Raw genomic sequence first — 25,559 nt, 5'->3', positions numbered from 1 at the left:
TTTAGCCCATTTTGGAGAATTTTCACTACATTTTACACACTTTTTCCTGGCAAAAAATGACAGAAAAAAGGTGCCAAAGGAAAAGAAAAGTGGCAAGGAGGCTAAGAGCCCCTTTTCCACCAAATTGCAACTGATCATGGGTGCAAATAGTGTAAAATACTAAATTTTGCATGTCACGCTCGCACATGATCGTCCCAATAAAGCCCTTTTGGAACCCCCCCCGGTCAGGTTCCCTTGCCCGGTCCCTTTCATTTACTCCACACATGAGCTATTCTAACAACCACCCCCACACTTGCATCACATTTATATTTCCATGTATGATTCTTGAGTAATAATTTCAGTTCAGAATCAGTTCCCAAAATTTGGTGCTTTGTGTGCCCCCTGCCCCCGGTCTGCGCCGCACACCCGTATAATTTGTTCCCCCCACAGGGTCAGACTATCTTTCCTACAGTGCTGCCAACAAGGGGATTAAGAAGTGCATTGCCCCCAGGCCCAGGGTCCTAGGGGGCCCGTAAAAATAAAGAAAAATATACAATGGGCTTATATTAGGCCAAGTAAAAAATAAAACATGTTTCACGTCCGGATTTTCGAAAAAAAGGAGGAAGAGGGGGCTTTTTATTTTCTATTTTTTATCGCAAAATTGGTGTAAATACCCATACTTAGAGCTGTTTTAGCGTATACAATAATGCCTGGAAAAAGGAGGAGGCCCTATTTTATTTGTTGTTCTGAGAGTCACACCCCCTCTAATGATCACAAAACCTTCCTAAAATGTTTCTTGTATCTTAACAAGGCTATAGAAAGCATCCCAACTTCCTAGACATATTTTTTGAAAAGTTATAACTGAATTAAAAAAATAAAAATATATTTGAGGAAACCTCAAAAAAGGAAGCGGGAGGGGACGTGAAACATGTTTATTTTTTTTATTTGGCCTTAAAGCAAAGAAAAGAGACTTCAGGGTGCCCATTAAAAAAGGGGCCCTGACGTTCATTTTACCCCTGGGCCTGTAATGGCTTGCAGTGGCACTGTTTCCCTGGGTCCTTTTCATCCACTCCACACTAGAGCTATTCCAACCTCCCCCCAAGGCCCTACAAACACAATCAGTTACACGTTTATATTTACATATGACGTCATATTTGCATATTCATAACTGGGACCAGATCTGGGGAATATAAGGCTACATATTTGGCTGGCAACAAAAATGGCAGCTCACTTTGAGAAAGTGTGTTCGGTTGTTTCCAATGGTATTGTACCAGTTACAAAGTATAAATCCACTAGAACTGGTCTGACAGTCTGCATTGCTCAAGTAGAAGGCCCACTTGTTAACGGATTCTTTTGCTTAGGTTAGTAATACAACATATTTGTTCCTTTTACGAATGCCATTTTTAAGCTTACTCATTTTGTACTCACCATGATCATCGGAGTCAAAGAAGTCAAAGGCATGTGTTTTTATTGCTCAAGTGCATTTAACCAAAATGTGTCATTTTAAATGTAATAAAAAACCATTAAAATTATAAACTAAAAACTCAAAAAAAACTAAAACTTTTAAAAGGGCCGACCCTGATTTTGGCCAATTTTGCCGTTTTGGGTCGGTCGGTGGAGGGCAAGCAAACACATTTTTTTGGCATTATACACAAATTAACAGTAAAATATGTAAACTGTAAAGTTCTCAAAATTACGCCTGCTTTGGTCTCTCAACTATCTGTGTGCAGTGCACGGGTATGCAGCGTAATGCACTATAGATATGCGTTGCACCCACCAAAGTAAAACGTGCATGGCCATTTAGTATCAGAATATCTTGCACGATATTACTTGCTCGAGAACTCTAGCCGAGAATTTGCTCACCGATAGCTTCACGTTCTAGGCTAGAAACCATTGCATTCAAAATCTAGTCGGATTCGCTGAAGCATGACACCGTGTAATGCAATGGAAGTTATAATTAAGAAGTAAAATACAGCCGATCACGACAGACAGGCGATTGCATCAAAAATGTTGCTAAAATTACACTTCAGCAAAATTTTAGACTGTCCAAAATATGCAAATCTTGCTCAAAAGATACAGTTGACTCATCGAAATAACTTTGATCCAAATTTCAACATTAACAGAATAAATAACCTGTGGTGTAAAAAATTGCACCGCTGTTCCGACCGAAAATCCATAGTAAAGTACTCTAGCATCGAATGCGTAACTTTCGTGTGCAAATTCGAAGTTCTCGTTAAATTGCGTTAAAGTTGTGGGACCCATAAGCTAAAAGCTTCATATAATATATTAGAGACTGACCGATCAGATCGGTAGCTTCCCGATCAGGCCGATTATTAGCTTATCGGTAGTGATCTGCATCGGCCGATTTTTCCTTCATCCGCCGATGTAATGCACCGATCACCCAATATCATGAAAGTAATAATGTTGAAGCTTAACAAGTATTCATTTATTGGTATATTTCTTTGAATTAGTCTAGTTAAATCAAGCAAAATTTGGCAAAAGAACAAGCTTTGTAGCGGCGATAAACATATAATCATACCGTGATTCAGGCACGCAGCTGAGATAATCAGGTAATTCCCCGCATGCACATGTACAATTGTAGTTCTTACTTCCGGGTTACACGTGCGTGTCAGATTGGAGGGAGCTACGGGCCGCGTGCAAAACTCAACACTTCCGGGTTACACACATGCATGTCAGATTGAAGAGAGCTACGGGCCGCGTGCAAAACTCAACACTTCCGGGTTACACACGTGCGTGTGAGCTACGGGCCATCTGCAAAACTCAATACTGACTTGAACGTAAACACAATATTAAAGTGGGGCGGTCGAATGATTAGAGGGACTCGGATATCAGGGGGGAAAGGGAGTGGCGGCTGGTGGGTGTTTTTCTTGGTGGGGCTAATCGGCATAAGCGCCGACCCTACACTTGTGCGAGCAGAGGTGTCTGAGGTGGATGTGCCCCCCCTCAGAATTTGGAAATTTTTTAAAATTACACACCAAAACGAAGCGATTTGGTGCAAAATTTTACCTAATTTGATCCATATGTGACAAGTATAAAAAAGTATAAAAGCATGAATAGTGATCTAGTGAAACATGATGAATGACATGAAAATAAAATGATAACTTTCCTTTCCAATAGTTTTGATGTTCTGAATCTCATTTTCAAAACATTTGCTGAACATATTTTGGAAAAAGACAAGAAAACTCCATTTGCAAATCATCATCATTTTCTCAGAATCCTTTGTATACTATAGGCCCCTATTGTGCTGAAAATAAAATAGGTCAGGATGAATCAAGGAGAATTTGAATTTCTACAAAAATCTTACCTTAAGTTAAACTACTCATCATCAGCAAGATGACACAACTGCATACATAAACTAGATGAAACTAAACTGAATGTCGGATAGGACTATACAGCAAGTCAAATCACTATGTTTCTCAGAAACTGAAACCTTGACCTGTTTTGGTCCATTATACCAAATGGCCTACAGGGTGTAAATTTCTGATGAATACAAATTGAGCCTATATAATTCCTCACTAAAACTCTTCATATTTTACTTGTTCAATGTAGGCCACCCTGAATCATGCACCTATAAACAAGGACAAAGTTGATACCCTGCACCCTATTGACCTTAACCACAAATGCCATAACTTTGAGTAGATGATAAAGTATCTAGTCTCTTGAGAAAACTCACTTGGCAATTGGAAATTATTGTTTGAATGGTATGACACTTCAGGCTTTGTTAGAGGCTATGGAGGCTAGGTTAGGAGCTATTACAGGTTAGACCCACTGATAAACTTTGGGGTCATATGGTTTCTTATGGAAGGGTGTACAGATATATGACAATGCCCTTTTCAATGAAGATAATAACGTCTGTTGGAGCTATCTCAGATAAGCTCCACATTGGAGTTGCCAGTTTATTATTTGGTACACACTTGATATAAATATAAAAATCCCCAGCAGAAATGAAAGCATATGAATTACACTGATAAACATAGAATATCCACTACAATAATAAGGGATATTTTGAGATTTATGCAATTTAAATAAGAAGTATTTAAGATTAATAAAAATCACATAATACTTGGAAAATCTGGGTGGGGCTCTGCCCCATTAGTCCCAATGGAAGAGCCGCCCCTGGGAAAAGGTAAATTGAACTTAGAATAATCATGGTCAAATTAAGTATTGTAAATGAGCACGGGAGTGTATTTTTGTGCTCAGAGCATACATAATTATGGTAATACTTTTCTGCATACAAGTACCCTTTCAACATACAGGTGAAATTTACTCATGGCGATGGCAGCCATTGTTTACAATTGGGGAATTGGTAATCGGTGATCGGTGATCGAATCGGCAGATCAAAGAGGGAATTGATCGGCCAATCGGCCGATGCCGATTCAGATAGGGACCTGATCGGTCAGTCACTACATTTTAAATGGTTAATATTGTATATATTTGTTTGTATATAGCAACTGAAGCTCATGATGATGATGGATTGCCACATACATTGGAACATCTTATCTTCCTTGGAAGTGAAGACTATCCATTTAAGGTATGTACATTGTACACGCAGGATTGTTATTAGAACCCTGTCTGAAAAGACAATAGGACTCAATTAGGATAATATTTACAGCATTTTTCTATTGTTCTATCCACCTTTTTCATAATGACCAATTCATTTCCGTTGGCAGCGTTTTTCTCTGCTAACTCCAGTTAGGCCAGAGTTGGCGAAGCGGAAAACTGAAAGTGAGGCTTAAGATGTAAATGACATATTTTGTTCAAAAACCTGAAAACTGCTAATTGCCACCCCTCCACTATATGCCTTTCCAGTTCCTATGTATTTGCAGCCAATGACAGACAGGCAGAATGATGGACGGACAACCAGGAAACATTTAATACATCCGGTGGAGGCATTGACCGACCCTGTCTTCCACAGAGAGTGAAAGGAGAAGCAATTTTTTCAGCCTTGTACTTATTGTCATGCCCAATTAATGTACTTTTAAAAGCATACCATTTGTGCTAACATGTTCAACAGAATGGTTTTCATTTTCATCTTTTCAGGGAGTACTGGATACATTGGCTAATCGTTGTTTAGCCCAAGGAACCAATGCCTGGACAGATACTGACCACACCTGTTATACTGTGATGACGGCAGGCAGTCAAGGGTTTCTCAACCTTATGCCTATATACTTGGATCATGTTTTGTATCCAACGATCACTGTATGTAATAAATTCATGATATTCATCACACCTTCTATTATAAATCAAGGCAGAAAAAACAGAATAAAAACAACAGAAAACACAAGAAAATAAGCATTTCAAACATCTCTAAACTTCATAACCAAGTTATACTAGAAATATGTGATGTGATCAAGCAAAATCAGTCGGAAATGGAAAATCTAGTTTGCAGTTATGGGGAAAATGTGTCAGTATTTGTTTTTGCAATGACTAAACTTTCAATCACTTTATAAAATAGATGATATAAACTTTGGATATTCAGTGAAATCAAGCTTAAAAATTTCTAATCTAAGAGAAATAAAAAATGTGGAATTTGATCACAGTAAATTGTAAAGTAATGATTACAATTAATGAATGGATTATCACAGTAGTTGATCTCAAATTAGTTTACTTGCCTTTTCTCTTCAAAGATTGCATGTCAGTTACAGCTGATGTTGACAAGTGAGGGGAAAGAAAAAGGCATAACTTTTAGAATTTTAATATGCTTGTGTAATTAGCAAGCGTGACATGCACTCAAGAACACTATCATTACTGTAAAATGGTCATTACTTGAGAGTGTGTAATCAATTAAATAACTATTTTGTGCTTTCATTTATATTTTTTATTTGTAACCACAAGGATGCCGGCTATGTGACAGAGGTTCACCACATCAATGGTGAGGGTGAGGATGCTTGGGAGTAGTGTACTGTGAGATGCAAGCCAGAGAGAACAGTGGAGAGAGCAGGTCTCATTTAGCTATGCTCAGAGCTATGTATCCAGGTCATTGTGGCTACAAGGTAAGCATATAGGTTCACCACATCAATGGTGAGAGGGAGGATGCGGGAGTGGTTAATACTGTGAGATGCAAGCCAGAGAGAACAGTGGAGAAAGCAGGTCTCATTTAGCCATGCTCAGAGCTATGTATCCAGGTCATTGTGGCTACAAGTTAAGCATATAGGTTCACCACATCAATGGTGAGGGGGAGGATGAGGGAGTGGTCTACTGTGAGATGCAAGAAAGTTAGACTTAGAGAGAGACTAAGTTTTGCTCAGTGCCGCCAATAAGGGGGGGGGGGTAAAAGGGTACATTACCCCGGGGTCCTAGGGGGCCCGAAAAAGTGAAGAAAACATACTTTACTATGGGGCAGTAAAAACAAAGAAGGAGAAAGGTAAAGAAAAGATACCTTGTAATTCAGGCATATTTTCTTTGCTTTACTGTACGGGCCAACAAAGGTCTTTTTGCTTGTCCAGTAGGCCTAAGGTATCTCTTCTCTGCTTTTCAAGGGCCCTCTGAGGTTTTTTTTTTTTTATGTGTCCATCAAGGCATATTTTTCTTTGGCAATTTTTCCGCACTTCGCACAGAGTTTGTTTCAATAAGTTTAATCTGGGAGCAAAAGTCGCTAATTCCAATTGCAAATTTCCGCACATTTCATGTGCATTTGTCCAATTCAACGATTCAGATTTGGATCATTTTAGCTTCAAATTCTAATTGCAAATTTTTGCGAGCTTTGCGCGCACTTGTCCAATTCAACGGTATTGGTTGTCCGTGGGACAACCCCTTTTATTTTCTTAATTCGGACACTGGTAATGCGTGTGGTACTTTTTTATTTTACACAACCTCCCTCCCCCATGTCACCAAGAAATTTACGCTACTGCTGCCCCGCTCCCCTCACACACATTATGGCTCTCAGTGGTACTGGTTTTGCTACCCCAAGAACTAGAACATTATTCCTTATAGATAGGTAATAATGAGATAATATGTTTTAAAGATGTCATTAATCAAAATTTTTAATTTGTCAATGTTTCCACTCATCTTTATGCAGTCAGAAACTGGTGGCATCATGGCCAATCTGCGGGACAGCACTTCAAACAAGAAGGTGCGGGACTATCATCATGATTTCTATCGACCTGATAATCTGTGTTTGGTCATCACTGGACAAGTGGATCCAGAGGCAGTCTTCAAGGTTCTGGCACCTTTTGAGGAGAAGATACTGAAGAAGGTATGGACAGTTTTTTTGGACTTGTTGGTTTTCTGGTTGGTTTTGTTGTGTATTTAATGTAATCATGCAGGACTCACAATAGATGAAAAATGGGACATGATCTTATCCAACCAGGCCAAAGGAGGTCATTTTGAAAATTGATTTATTGTCACTTGTGCAGTAATATATTCTAGACAGGTCATTGGTTCATTCCCATTGATCATTTTTACCATCAGCCTCTCCATGTGATAGCTTTTACCATCACAGTGCTGTTCACTGACTCTTACGGGTAGAATCACTGATTTAGTTAAAATTATTATATGTATCTCCTTTAGCCATGTAGAAAAATGCTAAAGATTGAAACACTTAATATCATGTGCATTTTTTTCTCCAATTCTAATCCTCAATTTGATCAAACTTTTCAGGGAGAACTACCACCATATGTACGCCCATGGCAGACCCCTGTACCACCCCTGTCAGAATCAGTGGTTCAGACCATCAAGTACCCCTCAGATGATGAATCTAATGGAATGGTGTATGTAGGATGGAGAGGACCACAAGCAAAGGTAGGGAGGAGTTTGATCAAAATCAAAACAGGATCTTTTTCAAAGTCTCAACTCGTATCATCCCAAATAACTAAAGAAATTGATGAATGTTTTCAGTCATCCAGTAACTTGTAGTATATGAAGTTTGGAATTAAATCAAAATACTGGACTTACTATTTTTAGCAAAGCTATGTTGCGTGTGATACCATCGCACTTCATCAGGCAACTGACCCGCTGGACTGGTCATGTGACAGACGGCTAGGGATCGGCTTGATGGCTCTGTCCCATGCGTGAGATAGGTTTTAGAAATAAGATTCTAGGTTTACAAATAACTAAAGACTTAACAAAAAGTAACACAGCTGTTACAAATACGCATAGCTACAGAACTTTTAGTCTTTAGTCGTATTCACAATATTTTAACATAGAAAGAAAAGTGGTTTATGTACGCGCATTTTGATACCTCATTTGTCATTCAATATTAAGAACACAATAGTATTTTTAATGAAGAAAAAAAGAGAATTTGAAATTTGCACTTATACAGCAATCAATGGTTATTAAACGCAAGCATTGTGGCATGTAAAACCCACCATAATCTTCGCGCTGAATTCAAACCAATACAAGTTGCTGCAACTTTTAAATTCAGGTTTTTTTGGTTTTTTTTGAAATACTGATGTGTTGTTGATATTGAATGAAATCTGGTGAATTGGATATCAATATGTACATAAACCACCTTTCTTTGTATGTTTGAATAGTGTGAATACAATAATATATAGTTTTGAAGCTATAGGCGTATTTGTAACGACTTTGTTACTTTTTGTGAAGTCTTTAGGTATAAGCAGTAATTTGGTTACCACATGACTACATTTCATGACACAATATGGGCAAATTAACATGAAATGTATGTAGTTAATAAATGCTGTTTACTTTGTTCTTATTTCAGGATCTGTACACTATGTCAGCTAATTTGATTATGCTGGAATACTTGACGGATACCTCAGTTTCACCATTACAGCGAGATTTTGTAGAAATTGAAGACCCCTACTGTAGCAAGGTAAGTTAAGTCATTTTCTATATTTTGCATATTTGCATCAATGAAAATGAACCATATTGTGTTTAAAATATTTCAAAAAACTTGATAACCAGAATTATCACTTACAAGTTAATTGTTCATATTTTTGTTTATATATACATAATATCTATTAATATATTTCATACAGGTGCGCTACTCAATCATTGAAGCTACAGAGTCTTGCAACTATGTGAAATTTGACAATGTTCCCTCTCCAAAGTTGAAGGACATCAAGGATAAGTAAGTATTCACACATAATTACCAAACATGCCTTGCTCAATGAACAAGCTTTGACAATATGAGTAAAATAAATTTGATGACTTACGTGTACATAATAATAAGTATTTCGTTCAATAAATATCTGGTGCGCAGTTAACCTGATAATATTTTACCCTTCATTTATTCAGACTAAGCCATAATTAAAATTATGGCTCAGTCTGAAATCTTTGATATGTGAAGATAATATAATGTATGAAATGTTTGTAAAATTGGATCAGTAAATGATCTTTGGGAATCCAATCTTGTTATGGAGATGCCCTAGGTCACATTGATAAGCAAATCGTAAAATAAAACACTTTACTCATCAGCATCACATAGATTATTTATCATGACCTTTGACATTTCAATCCTGTCTTGTAGGCTGTTTTCTGTGCTGGGTAACCTTATATCAGGGAAGGAAGCTATTGACATGGAGCGTATGCAGTCTGTGATCCATCGACGTATACTAGAGGCTCTCAACCACATGGAGGACAGACCACATGATACATTTGCTTTCATATGTATAGGGGACTTCCTTTATGGCACTGATGAGGAGAATGTAAGATATATAACTCAGGGGTTACTATTAGGGGGTTGTACAGTACTTCAACTTCAATTTATATATCAATTTTGTTTTTATCTTAAGTTTGCTTAAAAACAAAAAAGGTTTTCTGATTGGCAAATTGAATCACGTCATCATCACATCAGCACTTCATTCACCGATCGATTTGCATAGCATTGTGTGACACAGGTTTGACCTAGTTCTTTTTTACGCGATCGGTCAGCCACTGCAAACGGTCTTTTTGTAGATCAAAACAATAAGTATGATTTAGCATATCAATTATCATGAGGTCTTTAATGCACTGTGTGGCACCGATGACCTTCTGTACAATATCATGAAAATGAACAACAGCTTTAAGCCTTGCCCAGTTGATAAGTGTTGAAAACATGTGCATATCATATTATGTACAAATGTTTTTATTCATTATATTTTCCTTTTCTGTAGCTGAAGCAACGACTCAACCAAATTGAGGACTTCAAGAAGCTTCAGAAAGAAGCTGCCGATTACTGGACAGCACTGCTCAAGAAGTACTATGTTGATTGTACCCACGTTCTTGTAAGTATAAATTAATTTCAGAGGTAGTATAGCTAGTTTGATATGTTTTATAGCATTTGCAAGTCCTGACAGGGCTCATTCACTTTACTTCAACTTCCTGCACAACAGCTTTATTTTTCAAGTTCAACCCGCCTTGAAATGGATAATGATCATTATGCTGCTAAATTTATAGTCACAGTGTAAAATACTGCTAAATCATTTTGAGAGGTTTTAGGTTAATAAATATAGACTCTAAAATCTTCCAAAATACATGGTGGTAGTGTAAACAATAACATTTATAAGTTGTAAAGTATTCAAATATTACAGTTTTGAAAAAAAAAATATTTAAAATATTTGAAGAAGAATTAGTTTTGTAATTCGGACCCTAGTAATTCAAGAATCACAAGTCCTACAGAGCTGCTGCATGCAAGTGCAACATTTGCAGAGCTGCAAGTTCAACTTTTGAATTCTGTGCCAAATTTGTTTGTTCATTTTTTACTCCAAACAAGTTACAAAACTGTCCAAAGGGACTATAAGATTGTACATAATAAGGAAATAAATTGACTAACCATTGGTCTTGTTACCACTTCAGATTGTTGGCGAACCCAGCAAAGAAACAGCTGAAAGTATGGCAAAAGAAGAACAGCAAAGAGTGGCTAAGCAAAGAGATATGCTTGGAGAGGAGGGTCTTAAGAAGAAGACGGATATATTGGATAAGGCTACAGAAGAAAATGAGGTCCGATTTAAGTATTTAAAACTAATTGTTTGCTACAGGCACACATATTGCACAACTCTTATTGTCGAATAACGGTAGAAATTACATGTGTTGCCTACATTATTGGGCAAATGAGAGTTTTGGCAGGAGTGTGAAAATTTAGATGTTAATATTTGAGTGGACACTACGAATGAGCCGTAAACTTGGCAAATTTCATTCTGAGTTACAGTGTAAAATATGCGTGTAGGTCGTATTCATAGGTATCTCAATTTGGCGCGACAAGTATCTCATCAAACACTGTTTAAACCAATCAATAATCCTATTGCTGAAGAGGATAATAAGCTTCTACCTATTTCTATAGAATCCTTTAAATAGTTCTTGTCTTTGTTTGCTTTGGCTAAATCCTGTTCAAGTGGTGGCTAACAAAGCATTGTATTTTGTCTAGGTATGTATAACCAACAATTAACAATGAGAGGATATTCCTGAACCTCGTTGAATTGGGGATGATTTGAAATGACCACCAATTATGACTGTTTGATATTTATTACCAGAAATGTGGAAAAAGAGACGCATGTAGAACCGAAAAAAGTACAATTTTGTTGAAGGAACAGATTTCAACAAACCATAACCCGCTTCTGGATATCGTTTGAAGTCAAATGATATACCATTTTAAAGCTTATGATATATATTTTCTAAGCGAAATAAAACAAAATTGACCGGGGCAGATTTTACGGCTGATTCGAGGTGTCCAGTCACATATTACAACATTTTCTGTGACTGAGAATGGAACATACTGTATATTGGGATATTTTAGTGTAATATTTGATGATTTTAATTGTTTTGAACAGATTTGCCGTTTCTTATATATTCATGTTTCACACAGCTACACATCAGAGCCTATGGGTCAAAACTGTTTTTGTTTTTTTACTGCTCTGAAATTGAGCATGCAAATAATAAAGACCTTGTGAAAACAGTAGCCATTGGTCCTTTGTGCAGCTTATATGTGTATCTCTGTATAGGTATGTGTCAGTCAGAAGTCACTTGCTTTTATACTGTTACAATGAAAAATCTATAATGATAAAAATGTTGAATAGCCTAAATATTTCTTTTTTTAATTTTGCAGACAGAGGCACCAGATGAAATGATGAGCTGTTTACCAGTACCAGATACTGAATCCATTCAATTCCATCCAATCCATCGTCATAATAATCTAAGTGACAAGTCTGTGGCTGTAGATGGCCTTGATCTACCGCAACTACCATTCACATTCTACTTGGATCATATACACACCAATTTTGTGGAGGTAGGTTTATGGTTTCCTGGTGGGGGTACGCGGGTATAACAATGGCCCTTTTTGCATCAATCGTTTATAGGAATGGGCACTAGGCCCATAATGCAATTCAGATATGTGGTCAGTCACTTTGACATGTGACCTACATGTAGCACAAAATGAGTGTTAAGTCGCAAGTTGGTAGTTTCAAGACATCCAGGCTGACTGAGTTGATGTTCTTTTGTTAAGGCAAGTGGTGAAGGCACAGGTCTTGTAAACCTGAGGTCCTAGGTTCGATTCCGAGGCGGAATCACTTTTTCTACTTGTCTCCTTTATTATTTGCGATGGCGAACCTGGTGAAAAAATTATGTTTATTATATATAATTCCTGTCGATTATGCCATTGTTTTTCCATGTGATGTTCTTTTTTTGCATATTTATTTCATGTTGTATGTTAAGTTGTACATCAAATACTGATGTTGTTGTATCTGTTCTACAGCTTGAAGCCATATTTGGTACAGCAGGTGTACCTAGTGAATTGAAGCTTTATCTACCTCTATACCTGGAAGTATTGTATGAATCACCAGTCATGCGGGATGGAGGTATGTATTGTGAACCAAGTTGTGACTGTTTCATTTGAAATATTTGAAAAGCATTAAATGTCAGAAGATGATTTTTCATTGTGTTTACTTTTTTTTTTAATTTACCAAAGTTGAAGTAGTCATTTCATACACATATAAACGAATCCAATATCCCAGTGTAGGTAACACATTACAATAGGAGAAGCAGTCAACTAAGGCCTTACTTGATATACACTTATGTACTGACAATTATCCAGGGTCAACTTAAAGGTAACCCCTTCCCTTCCACCACCAATCCCCCATCGCAATTGTAAAGGCTTTGTAGTAAAGAAAACAAAATTACTTGATGTTAAAAAGCTTGGTTTTATTAATAATAAACATGCATCTTTCTTTTTTCCTCCCATGTTTAGTTCTAATCCCCCATGAGGATGTTGTAGCCCAATTAGCGGCTGACACACTGATGACAGGCTCAAATTTGGGATTGAGTGGGTCACGCTTCAAGTGTGGCACATTTGCACAAGCTGCCATCATGAATATCAAGGTGAATTCTAGCAGACTTATTTTTAAATCTCAAAAGTTACTGTTACTAAAGTAAATTTCCTAATTAATCAGAGTTTCAGGTATGTGATGTTGATCAAAGGGTCAACCATCTTGTTGTGATTGTTGATGAGCTAATTTGCATGATTTATCACTTCTGTGCTCACGCTTGTATACACTTGACACATGACTCTCAACAACTATTAGGAAATTGACCTTAGTTTCTATGAGTGCCTGTTAAATAAAGGGTATATTTTTATCTTCCATGATTTGTAGAGTGTAATTTGCGTAAGTTGTCTTCTCTTGGAAGGTATTCCTCACAATGATGTATCATTTAAAGCCATATTATAACATTTGCTGAGGAGAACGCCCTCAAAAAAAATTTCAATTCTGGTTTTTGCACGAGTGTAATGTACTTTAGTAAACAAAGATACTCTGCAAAAATCAAGACTTTAGGTGCTGTAGTTTTGTTAAAATCTGAGATTTTGAATAAAACACAGGAACCGTCGTTTTATTATTACGATGGAAATATTAGTCGAACACGTATGCGATAAACAGAGTACGTACACGGTGTGCGGGATATAGGCCTACATATACACACACACCCACATCAGAGGATCGTACCGTATTACAACTGCTGGAGTAACTGGCATTGGCGCTAGTAGTAAATTCCAATTTTCTTTGCTTTACCTCACTTGTTCGGCTCAAAATTAGGCGGGGACATATCTGACAGTAAAAGCTAACATTTTATGGAAAATAAATACTAATCTATTTTTTACAGAAATGTTATAATATGGCTTTAATAGTGTTTATTTGTAGTTGGCAATCACAAAATTCAAAACAACTTGGTGTTGCATGTTGTGAGTGAAATGTGCAACTTAGAACATGATAGTAGGTCACCTTTGATTATGTGATTTCAAATTTAATAAATGGTTTTTACTTGTTACTTTTGTGACAAATATTCCCTCTAGTATGCCTTCCAAGCAGATGAACTCATACCTATATATGGATGCCTTTCCTGGATCATTAGAGTACCCAACCTTTGTCTGTTCTTCACCCATATTGCACTACTGTGGCCTGTGCCTGTACAGAGCGTTGGGCCTATGACCGATATATCTAGGAAAGTTACTTATGTCTCGCATATTTATTTACCCAAACTCTTGCCAGCACTTTGTGTTACATGTATTCTCTCATGTGAATACAAAGCATCAATGGTATTAAAAAATAAAGATAGAATAGATCTATTATAATTATGTTTTATTATATATTTTGCCTTTCAGGTTGAAGTAGAGAAATACAACAAGGCAGTGAGATGGTTGTATGAGCTGATGTACAAGGTCAGTATATTACGGTCTTCTTGCCATTTACACTACACATTTGTGTACACATCAAATACCCAGGGATTTTCAAGTTAATTAAAAATAATTATTTCAGAAAACAAATGGGAATTGTACCAGAGCTCAAACTGGTAAACATTTATGCACCAGAGTCTAATGCCTTACTGATTGAGCTAACTTCGACTGCTTAAACAAGTGATTCACCTTACTTATCAGTTTTGGCAAAACGGTACAATTTGGTTTAGAGTTATTCTTGTGCGCAATGTATACCAGAATTATTCTGGCAAAATTTACTTGTCTAACCTATTGTTATTTCTGAGTTTCTTTAGCTTCCTTTAGCTGTTTGTCTGAATGTTCTTGTAATTCTGAGGTTTTCTTTCTTTTTCAGTTACAATTCTCTGCTGATCGACTGAAGATTGTAGCCACCAAGATGCTGAATTCTGTGTCAAAGATGAAACGTGATGGTCGTACTGCAGCCGTGGCACTGCTTCGTGAAATGAATTTCAACAAGGAGAGTAACCATCACATTGCTAATATGATCAGACAGCACAACTTCCTGACTGCTATGGTAGCTAAACTGGATGCCAACCCTGATTCAGTAAGTATGCACATACAAACTTACAGTGTGAAACATTGGAACATAAATTATGCAAATTTCCTGTCTCTTTGCTTTGTTGGGGTCATTTGAGATAAACTTAGGCTGAGAACATGACTTAGGCTGAGAACATGAATAAAATGGTCTCACATGAACAATTCAAACCCACAGGTAACTAAACTTGAGCCATGGCTGTACTGAGGGAACTTTCATGTAATGGTGAGTTCAGGGTTACATACTGAGGTCAAAGGTCATTCAAGATAAACTTGTTGGGTAGCCGTGAAAGCAAGGGATGTTTGTTTTGGATATGCGCCATATTTTTAAAAAAAATTGACCATGCAAGGCCTAAATTTTGGACTAATTGGTCAATAATTCAAAAATGAGGCTGATATCCAAACAATGAAACACCCATCCCTCGAGCAGGGTCTCTAGATTAAAAAAAACAAACAAACACAAAGGCTACATTTTGAACAGGTACATTTTTATTTGTGACTGTCTCATCTCAATTCATTGTGTAGGTGATAAATGACATGATCAAGCTTCAGGAGCATTTGACCTCTCCAAGTAATGTGTGCATCCATATGGTTGCTAACATGAAGAAACTCACAACTGAAGTAGGCAATCCACAGGAGGCATGGCAACAGCATTTCCTCAAGAAAGACAACATAGCATCCTCAAGATGGTAAGCAATGGGCAAGGTTAGAGATGTCAAATACTGATCTTTAGTGGCTTTTTGTCTCTCACCAGGCTACCTTCCATTGACTAAAGCTTAGCTTATGATGAATGTGTATTGGCTAATTTGACTTGTGTGTGTTGTGCTCATCAAAATTATAGGTGTCTGTTCGCTATGTCGAAGGTTCGTTCAAAGGTTCACTATGTTGCAAATAAGGTTTGGTATTTCAAATATGAAAATAAAACATAATAAGACTCGCTATGTCAAATATGAAATTAGGTTTGCTATGTCAAATATGAATAAGATTAGCTAGGGTTAGGGTAATGGTTAAGGTTATATTTGACATAGCGAACCTTATTTCATATTGGACTTAGCGAATCTTTGACATAGTGAACTTTCAACATAGCTGGTGGTAACCATAGTGCACAGTAAGTGCCTGAATTTTGTGCACAGTCATGCCAGCTTTATGCACGCAGCTTGTAATCATGCAAAGGGAAAATTTAAATTGTGTTTAAATCATTTTGACCCACCGCTCATGAACTGAAAAATGTTAAAATGAATAAAAATACTGACTTTGAAGTAGCACATAACTCATGAACTAATTTTCAAGATCAACTGATGAGATTAATCTTGTTCTTTCCTTTTGTTAATAATCCCTGCAGTGCGGAAGTGCTGAAACGATCAGCACAGCTGTTATCCGGTGGCGGAGGTGATGCACCATCTGGTATGATAGTAGGCGTAGGTTCCGTGGAGTCACAGTTTATGATTCAGACTGTACCATGTATTACCGACTTCACAGATCCTGATCTACCAGCCATTATGGTCTATATAGAGTGCTTGTGTGCTCTTGAGGTAAGATGTATGTGTTGTTCTTAGTCAAAAATAACAATGTGGGAAAATCCTGTTCTTAGTGTTTAAATAATGAAAGACGGATTAGAATATATTAGCAGGTTTTTTTGTATTCATTTTGGTTTGAGACTGTATGTTACAGAGTTTCTTTGAAAGTGGTTTGAAGACACAAAAATTTAACCTTTTGTTAAGGGATCTAGAATGAGCGTTTATGGCGTTTAGACAGTATTTTTGTGGGACATGAGAGCACCTCAGGCGTGTCGAATTGCATTCCGAATCTGAAGCATGTCTTTCTGATATCAAATAATGTTCATTTTTGAAATTCACGATATAATACAAATTTTATGACAAATTATTAAAATTTGATATTTTTCAAATTTTTGATATATAACAGTCCTCGAAATAAATTTTATAAATCTAATGATATATTCTTAAAGTGTATGTAGGTGGGATGAAAAGCCGACGATCAATTGAAAATTTTGACCTTTTATATTGAAGATATGGATTTTTTCCCAAAAAGACCTATTTTTTTGGTGTTTTGGGAAAAAATCCATATCTTCAATCTGAAAAGGTCAAAATTTTCAATTGATCGTCAAATCCCACCTACACACTTTCATCAGATTTATAAAGTTTACTTCAAGTACTGTTAAATATCAAAAATATCAATTTTAATGATTTGCCATAAAATGTGTATTACATTGCGAATTTCAAAAATCATAATTATTTGATATCAGAAGGACATTCTTCGTATTCAGAATGCAATTGGATATGTCTGATGTGCTGTAATGTCCCACAATAAATACTGTCCAAACGTTCATACCCCTTCCCTTAAACCAACAGTAACAAATCATAAATTTGACCACAGATTTGAACATTAATAAAATAGATATCATTATTTGTGCTTGAATTCACTCACAAGTAAATCCAATATGTAAGGCTGTGGACTAGAGTGCTAAAGTGCCTGTACAATTAAATGTGACAATGAGTGTCCAAATACTGTAGTTTGTTCTTGTGACAAACATTGGCAAATAAAACAAGGAAAATATGACACAACACCCGATGAGTAATAACACAAAAGGTGTAAACAAAGTTAAATGGTAAGGTATTTTTTAAACTTCCCCCATTGGATGTTGTGTCACATTTCCTTTGTTTTTACATTTCTCCTTGACTAGTGTGACCTGCTTGGTTGTATACTCTTGGATCCATCCTCTGGATCCCTGCTGGAACAGATTTCCCTGTTTTTATATATAGACAAACGTTGAACTAACTTAAAATTATCCTCAAATTTTAATTCATTGAGCCACCTCATAAATCTCAGAAAAAGTAATTCACTGTCACTGATAAGTTTTAACCCTGAGGTAATCACGGCTTACAAAAGGTTTACATTAACTGACTGTTGACACAAGAATGCTGCTAAATTATTAATGGAGTGAATTGAGCCTTGATATATACTTACCATATTGCATGTCATTTTGTCCCTTCTAAATGCCAGGGTCCTATGTGGAAGCAAATCCGTGGTCTAGGCCTAGCGTACCATTACCGTATGTATTGTCTACCTGAGCAAGGTCTGCTGTATTTTCAACTCTTTAAGGCAACCCATGTGGTTAATGCATACAAGCAGGCAAAGGAAATTGTGGTAAGTATACATTGATTGACATGGTACACTGGTGGTTAACATAAGTCATCAGTGTGCTTGATCCTAAGTAGAATAGGGAGAGGGAGATCAGGTGACAAGCTATCAACATTGTTCATCCTTTGCACGGATCTACCATCTTGCTACTATAAGCAAGGTTCTCCCTGCAAAGGCATGCATACGCAAAAAAATGCATTTTTGTTTTTCACACTTTTTGAGCAATGCGCTAGAGAGGTGTATTTAAGTTGATTAGCACCATGCACAAGTGAACTCATCACACCAGCTAATGGATGCATATTGCTGCTGAACCATTCAATTGATCATGGTAGTGGATCATTAAAACAATCACAGACAGTTCATTTTTATGTATAAATGTTATTGTATTGACTTTTAATAAATGATAGCAACTGCGTCACAACTCTGGACCTATTTTGGGGTCTTTTTTTTTCAAACATGTATTTTGCCAGTTTCTGGATTTATTGTTACACCCATGATGTTGACGCATTCTACAAGAGTCATTGCAGGTTTGTCATTCTAGCACCAATGCTACACTTGTTTTAAATGTGGAGGAGCTATCATTACTCACCATTTTGTACCTGTCATAATACAGGATGGTTATCTGACCGGCAAGACCCCATTTGATGAGCTTCAACTGGAGAATTCCATTAGCAGTGTACTCTTTGAAATCATTGAGAGGGAAGAAACTGTTTCCTCAACGAGTGAAGAATCCTTACTCAACTACTTTCAGGGAACTACTCAAGATTACAACAGGTGAGTAATAAGTACATGTATGAAGGAATTAGAGAATAAAGATGTTGTTTTTAGCCGCTGTCGTGCATCTATCATCTCATACTAGCGGGTACCCGCGCTTCGCGCGGGCCCCCGCTAGATGAGTAAATGGGAGCGGTTAGTAAGCGGGATCGGTTAGTATAAGCGATGGAAATGGTAATCATGTCAATTGGTATCGCTTTTAACAGCTCAATTATTACAGCAGTTAGTGATGTGGTAGGCCTACCATTTGTTGCCTGCAAACGACGTTCTTTCTTTCTTACTTTCCCGTTCTTTCTTTCTTGCTTTCCCGTTCTTTCTTTCTTCCTTTCCCGTTCCCGTTCTTTCTTTCTTGCTTTCCCGTTCTTTCTTGCTTGCTTTCCCTCCCTTTCTCTCTTGCTTTCCCTCCCTTTCTTTCTTGCTTTCCCTCCCTTTCTTTCTTGCTTTCCCTCCCTTTCTTTCTTGCTTTCCCTCCCTTTCTTTCTTGCTTTCCCTCACTTTCTTTCTTGCTTTCCCTTTCTTTCTTTCTTTCTTTCTTTCTTTCTTTCTTTCTTTCTTTCTTTCTTTCTTTCTTTCCCTTTCTTTCTTCTCTTTCTTTCTTTCTTTCTTTCTTTCTTTCTTTCTTTCCCTTCTTTGTTTTCGTTTCTCTCTCCCTTTCTCTTTCTTGCTTTCCCGTTGTTTCTTTTTCTTTCTTTCTTTCTTTCTTTCTTTCTTTCTTTCTTTCGTTCTTTCCCTCTTTCTTTCCCTCTTTCTTTCCCTCTTTCCTTCCCTCTTTCCTTCCTTTTTTCCTTCCTTCCTTCTTCTTTCTTTACATAGGCATAAATCCCGGGATGAGTAATAAATTCCTCAATATTTCGATAAGGGGCATGATCTACTGAATCACCTCCCATGTTGACGCATGTATGTGGGTTCCTTTATTTCTTTCGTTCGTTCTTTTTTTATATGTGTTTCTGTTTCATCAAGTAGGCCTATAGCAACATTGGGTTTCAAGAAGGTTGAGTTACATAGCGTAAATTCCGGTGTTGGGGTGGGTATAACCCCCCCCCCCCCAATGTTTTGATAAGGTCAGTGGTCCGTACAATCACCCCAAGTTCACACATGTATAATAGATGTGGGTTTCTGACAAAATTAACCTCATTTTTGGCCAAACTAAAAAGTGCCAATTTTTGCGGCCTTCGTACGAATTTGTTCCACTTTTGCACAATATAATTTAGTAGGCCTAATTAGCTTGCCATAAATTATTCTGTCGCCAAGATGCTGGCTTCACTGTAGGCCTATTGCAAGAAATTGATTTAAACGGACCCATCCCCCATGCCATGTCAAGAGAAATCTACGCCATTGTTAATGTTGCCAAAAGATGCGGATTCACTATTAATATGCCTACTTCAAGAAATGTTTTCATCCCTCTAATGTCAAAAAGAAATCTCGCCCACGGATATTTAGCGGTTGCGGTTTTATACCATGCTATAATCTGGATGATGTCCCACACTCCCCATCGAAATTCATCACAACATGACAAGCGAATAAACTCAAATTACTTTCCAATACCGTATATATGCCTAGGCCTACCTTGAATTTAAAATCTTGGAAAGTCATCACAAAAGAAGTTTCCGAAAGTCATAATTTGCATAAACGAATGCAGTTGATTTATTATTATAGCCGTTGCGGTTACCATGCCGCATAATGCCCACTCTCCGTCGAAAGTCACCACGAACGGATAAACTGATATCACTTTCATAATTATTAGATCACTTGGACCATTTATTTTCAAAATACGTAACTTAAAACCACCTTTGTCTCAGCCATTAATTTGTTAGTTCCGTCTAAGAGATGTGATATTTTCCGTCTTAGATGAAACTGGAAGTTTTGTTACCATTAGCGCGTCGGGAAGTTGCCACGACCTGTGCGTAATCCGCGTATAGCAACGCAGCAACAGACTGTAAATAAGCGGGCCACCATTGGTTGATCTACCGAATAAATCCAAATAATTATTTGTATTTATTAATTTATCTATCTATCTATGCATTTACCATTCATCTGGAAATGCTAGAACTTATTATTTATCTATTTATTAATTTATAATTTATCTATAATCTCCGAGATGATACCGATGAATCGATCAGTTCCTCTTCAAAGTATCGATTATCGGCAAGTTCCTCTTTAATAGTATAGATAACACAGCGACATCTTTATTTTAAGTAAAACAACAAGGCAAAGCCGAGTTGTTTTACGCCCAAAATAATGATGTCGCATGTTATATGAGAAGATAGATGCACGACAACGGCTAAAAACAATACCTTTATTCTCATTCTTAAACAATTCAATTCAAATAAAAATATTAATCATAAGTATACCAAATTTTAATCAAATTAAATCCTATATTTTACAAAGAATTACCTAGGGCTTAGAATCGATCAGTCCCGTTGTTGCTATGCACCTCCAATTCCATGGTTCAAATAGCGTAGAGAGTATCACATAGAGTATCACATCACCACACACACGCTTAAGTGTGTGATATCGTGTCATATCACACAGCTAAAGAACCAATAAGATTGCAGGAACTTTCTCAAGTGTTTGAGAATTGATGATAATGCTCTTTACTCCTGCATTGGGCCTTCCCTCTTGGCCCTTGCGATTATATGAAACAAGTAACTATTAATTTTTCAGTTGCATGGCCAAAAGGTGCTGGTCAGTCAGTCTGGGCTTGATATTTTCTTGTGCCTTTTTCCTTTCCTTTCCCACTTTCATGATATACATTATTATAGTGCATCTCATCTCAAGTTGAGAGTAATGCCATGTTGGATTTTGCAGCGGCAGATTTGATTCAGTACGTTTACACGGTTGTGTCACCAGCATAGGGATATAAAATTGCCTGTGTATATGCCCTGTGGGATTAGGTTAGTGCACAATTCAAAGCTGCCACTGTAATCTCCAACATGGCATTACTCTCAACTTCAGACAAGACAGACTATAAAAAATACACATTGTGTTTTCTCATTGGTGTGAAGCATTGTATTTTAGAGATGCATAGAAATCAAGATTGATATTTACAATTATTTACAAACTTGAAACTAATCAAAATAATATGATTTGAGCGTATTTGGAAGAACATTGTAAGAAACTTTCAAATTGGGAGAGGAATGGCACATTGTCTTGCCAACAAAAGTGTCAGCAATAGTTTGTGAAGTTAGGGAAGACCAACTAAATATTTTTCTGTGTGTGCCTAAACTTGTGTCAAGTGATATGACAACATACTGAATTTATAGTATAAACTTACCTTTTTTCTCAATGTTGTTCAGAAACCTACTAAGCTTGATAGCAAAGGTAACACTGAAAGACTTGAATCGAGTTGGAGAACGTTACTTCAAACCCTTGTTTGATGTAACCAAGTCTCGCTGTGCTGTGTGCTGCCAACCAGCTAAGGTGGAGGAAATCAAGGAAGGCTTCCTAGAGTAAGTTTGAAATGTGAAACACTTATTGTTAAGTAAACTTTCAATACATGTAAGAAACATTGCTAGGTTTTCTACTTTACTTTGTTGTCATTGAGTTTAAAGAAATAGCCTGCTGCCACTGAAGATCTTACTTTAAACAGGATGCCTGATATCAGAGATAGCAATCGACACTGTGCAATTCAACTGTAGCTATATACTCTCTTTACATTGTCAGCAAAGGTTCATTTATCAGACCAGCACATGGCACATTTTTGATTGCCTAGGATATTGTTAAAGTTAACAGTGTGCACTGCGAATTAAAGCAAAGCAAGAACTATCAAACGCTGCAGTGTGATGTTCTTTTCTGCTCATAACCAGGAAGATTGTGTTCAATATTTGTTATGGTTATGGTTCTACACAAATAAAATGAGGTATACATTTTTTCCCTCCACAGATTTTCACGGGAACTGAAAGCAATGCCTTCACTTGAAGACGGATTCCCATAGATGCAGCTAAATAGTATCCTGACAATACCCCAACCCTCCCAGCAAGGAAAATGTTTCTAGATCTTGCACATCATGTAAGACTATAGATTGGCAGAGTGGAGATGTAACTGTAGTAGTTTAACGGATATGTTTCATGTAACTTGCAGTGTGGTATCTAGATGTTTTGTCTATATGTGGGGGTGTGTATGTAAGTAGTATGTGTGTGTGCAGTACTTTAAGGTTTTTCCAGTTATCAGCAATATTGCACTCAGTTGCTACACACCCTGTATCTTGTTTGGCTATATGTATGGCACATATGCAATCCTAACACTTGTGCTAGAGTTAGCACCTTGGTAAATAACAAAATGATGCAAACTTGTGTATAATTAACTATACCTAGTGCCAAAACTGATAATAAGTACAGCTTCCTTTTCTCTCCGGAAAACCAAGAATGCTACCTACAATTATCGTTACATCTTTGTTAATATTTCACCTTTTTAAGGGTGAAAAGTAGAATTACTTTTGTTCCAAAAATTACCTTTCTCTGAATAGTTTTAGCTATAAACTGAGTATTGGAATTCCCTATTTTCTCTCCAGATTTGCCATATGCACAGATCCCACCAAATATGTTGATTTGAAGTAATAATAGTTTCCTAAGTCTTAATCCAGAAGTAGGCCTTCACATGCTCCTTGGTTGTCCCAGAAACACCTGTTGTGACTAGGTTTCTTTATTACAAGATGGAATTAGTTATGTAGAATATTACAGAGAGCTCAGTAAGTGGTGATATAAATTAGTTTGTTGTTGAGGACAAATCATGTACATTCCATTTCAAACACCAAAAACAAAAACAACAAAAACAGATTATGTTTGATCAATAACATAGTTATTATTGTGGTATAGTGTAGCATATGAGATATAAGGCTAGTCAGCCAGCCAGCCCATGGAAGAAAGAAGAGTGTGTCCTGTGTTAGCATTATGGTGAAGTAAACATATTCATTTTCTTTTTAGATTCATTAAGGTAACTAAAAGAAAACTGTTGGGGTATAGTTTAGAGTGCCATTTAAACCTCTTCCAGAAAATAAAAATTAAAAGTCCTGATTGACCGATCCTACTTGGCAAGTCCGTCCCATCTGTAGAACAGGGTTATTTCCATCGCCTAAGCGTGGTTTTGTTGTCCTTTAAAAAATGCTTCAAAGTATATTGTATTTACGAATGGAATATCTGTTATGGAAACTACAAAAACAGTGTAATATTTTGAACAGTGTGCGCATTATCATTACAATTCTATGCGATGCTAAAATTGAGTCACCTTTGTTACAATAAATATGAATTGAAATGCATATTATCTATATAAAGATGGTCAATGGTCATTAGTATATCAGTGTTTATTCTCTGGAAATTTTGTGTGCCAAATGAAGTATTTTTCTTAAAATGTTCTCACATTGACTAATTGTAGGGTAATATATAATGCAAATCCTTGTGTGCTAAATCAAATGTACACTGGGTCAAAATGGCAAATCAAATTTACACTGGGTCAAAATGGCAAATCAAATGTACACTGGGTCAAAATGGCAACATACTCTTGAGTAAACGCAGAGTATAATTTCAGGAATTATTCATCAGGTTTTGTTCATTTCAAATATCACAAAAGCAACATGTTTGCTTTGCATTGTATAATTTGTTTGGCAGCTGCTATAAGTATGTAGGTCTAGATAATCTGGTTTGTATTTGATATTGTGTATGTGAAGTTTTGCAAAGAAGAATCTTGTAGAAAGTGGCTAAAGCAATAACTATAATTACTGCATTCCAATCTGATCATGTTTTTTTAAATTACATTTAATGTCGCAAGCGTTAGAAAAAGTTTACTTTTTATGTTATCAGTTTTATAAATGTGAAAATCTTCTCTAGATAAATTAAACCATGATGATTATTGCATACTATATTGTAATATATGAACATCCTGAGACTGTCAAAGAACTTTCCTCTGTGCAATAATTTTTTATAACACATCGTTTGTATGTTAAGAAAAAGTTCATATTTGAAGAGCCAAATAATGACAATGAAAGCAAATAATTATATGAGTTCTTAATATATGGTTCTTATCGAGATATTGCTGATAATCATGGTATTTGTTAAAAATCTCAAAAATGTGAAGAATGTTTTATAGAAAATTTATTTGAAGCATGATTTGAACTGGTGACCTGGTTATTTCTTAAACAGGGTGTATCACCCTCAATTTGCTGCTTTGCCATTGTATGGAACTATATACTGTATACCCACGGACAATGCCATTCGGCAGATGCAAATACTTTTAAAAAAAGTTTAAGATAGCTTCAGAGGGTAAAGCAAAATGCAGAGGGTGGTACAGCCCATCTAAGATATAACTAAGGATACTGTACATGAAATTGGCCCCAGAGATGCAATGAATGAAGCACTCTTTGCAACTGAGGTATCCAGGATAATGACAGCAGTAATTCCAAATCTTGCTTCCCAAAAATTGTCTTGGTTCCCTTTTGCCATATGGGGTAATTACCTTGTCAGTT

At 36.6% G+C, this 25,559-nt stretch overlaps 1 protein-coding gene across 1 annotated transcript; it reads left to right on the top strand.

Moving 5' to 3' along the window:
- The first annotated feature begins 1,179 nt into the window (after positions 1-1,179).
- Positions 1,180-23,938, top strand: LOC140155829 (uncharacterized protein C05D11.1-like). Its single transcript, XM_072178814.1, is given in 23 exon segments — positions 1,180-1,340; positions 4,449-4,531; positions 5,041-5,199; positions 5,836-5,889; positions 5,892-5,993; positions 7,019-7,195; positions 7,600-7,740; positions 8,660-8,770; positions 8,937-9,028; positions 9,428-9,605; positions 10,053-10,163; positions 10,735-10,878; positions 11,981-12,160; positions 12,626-12,728; positions 13,118-13,248; positions 14,525-14,581; positions 14,970-15,179; positions 15,695-15,858; positions 16,512-16,701; positions 18,191-18,334; positions 18,942-19,102; positions 22,399-22,551; positions 22,985-23,938. Coding segments are annotated over 23 exon segments (3,039 nt in total). The 5' UTR covers positions 1,180-1,198; the 3' UTR covers positions 23,037-23,938.
- Positions 23,939-25,559: the final 1,621 nt, after the last annotated feature.

Source organism: Amphiura filiformis, chromosome 6 (genome assembly GCF_039555335.1).
Source record: "Amphiura filiformis chromosome 6, Afil_fr2py, whole genome shotgun sequence".
Lineage (NCBI taxonomy): Eukaryota > Metazoa > Echinodermata > Ophiuroidea > Amphilepidida > Amphiuridae > Amphiura > Amphiura filiformis.
This window is presented reverse-complemented; position numbering and strand designations above follow the sequence as displayed.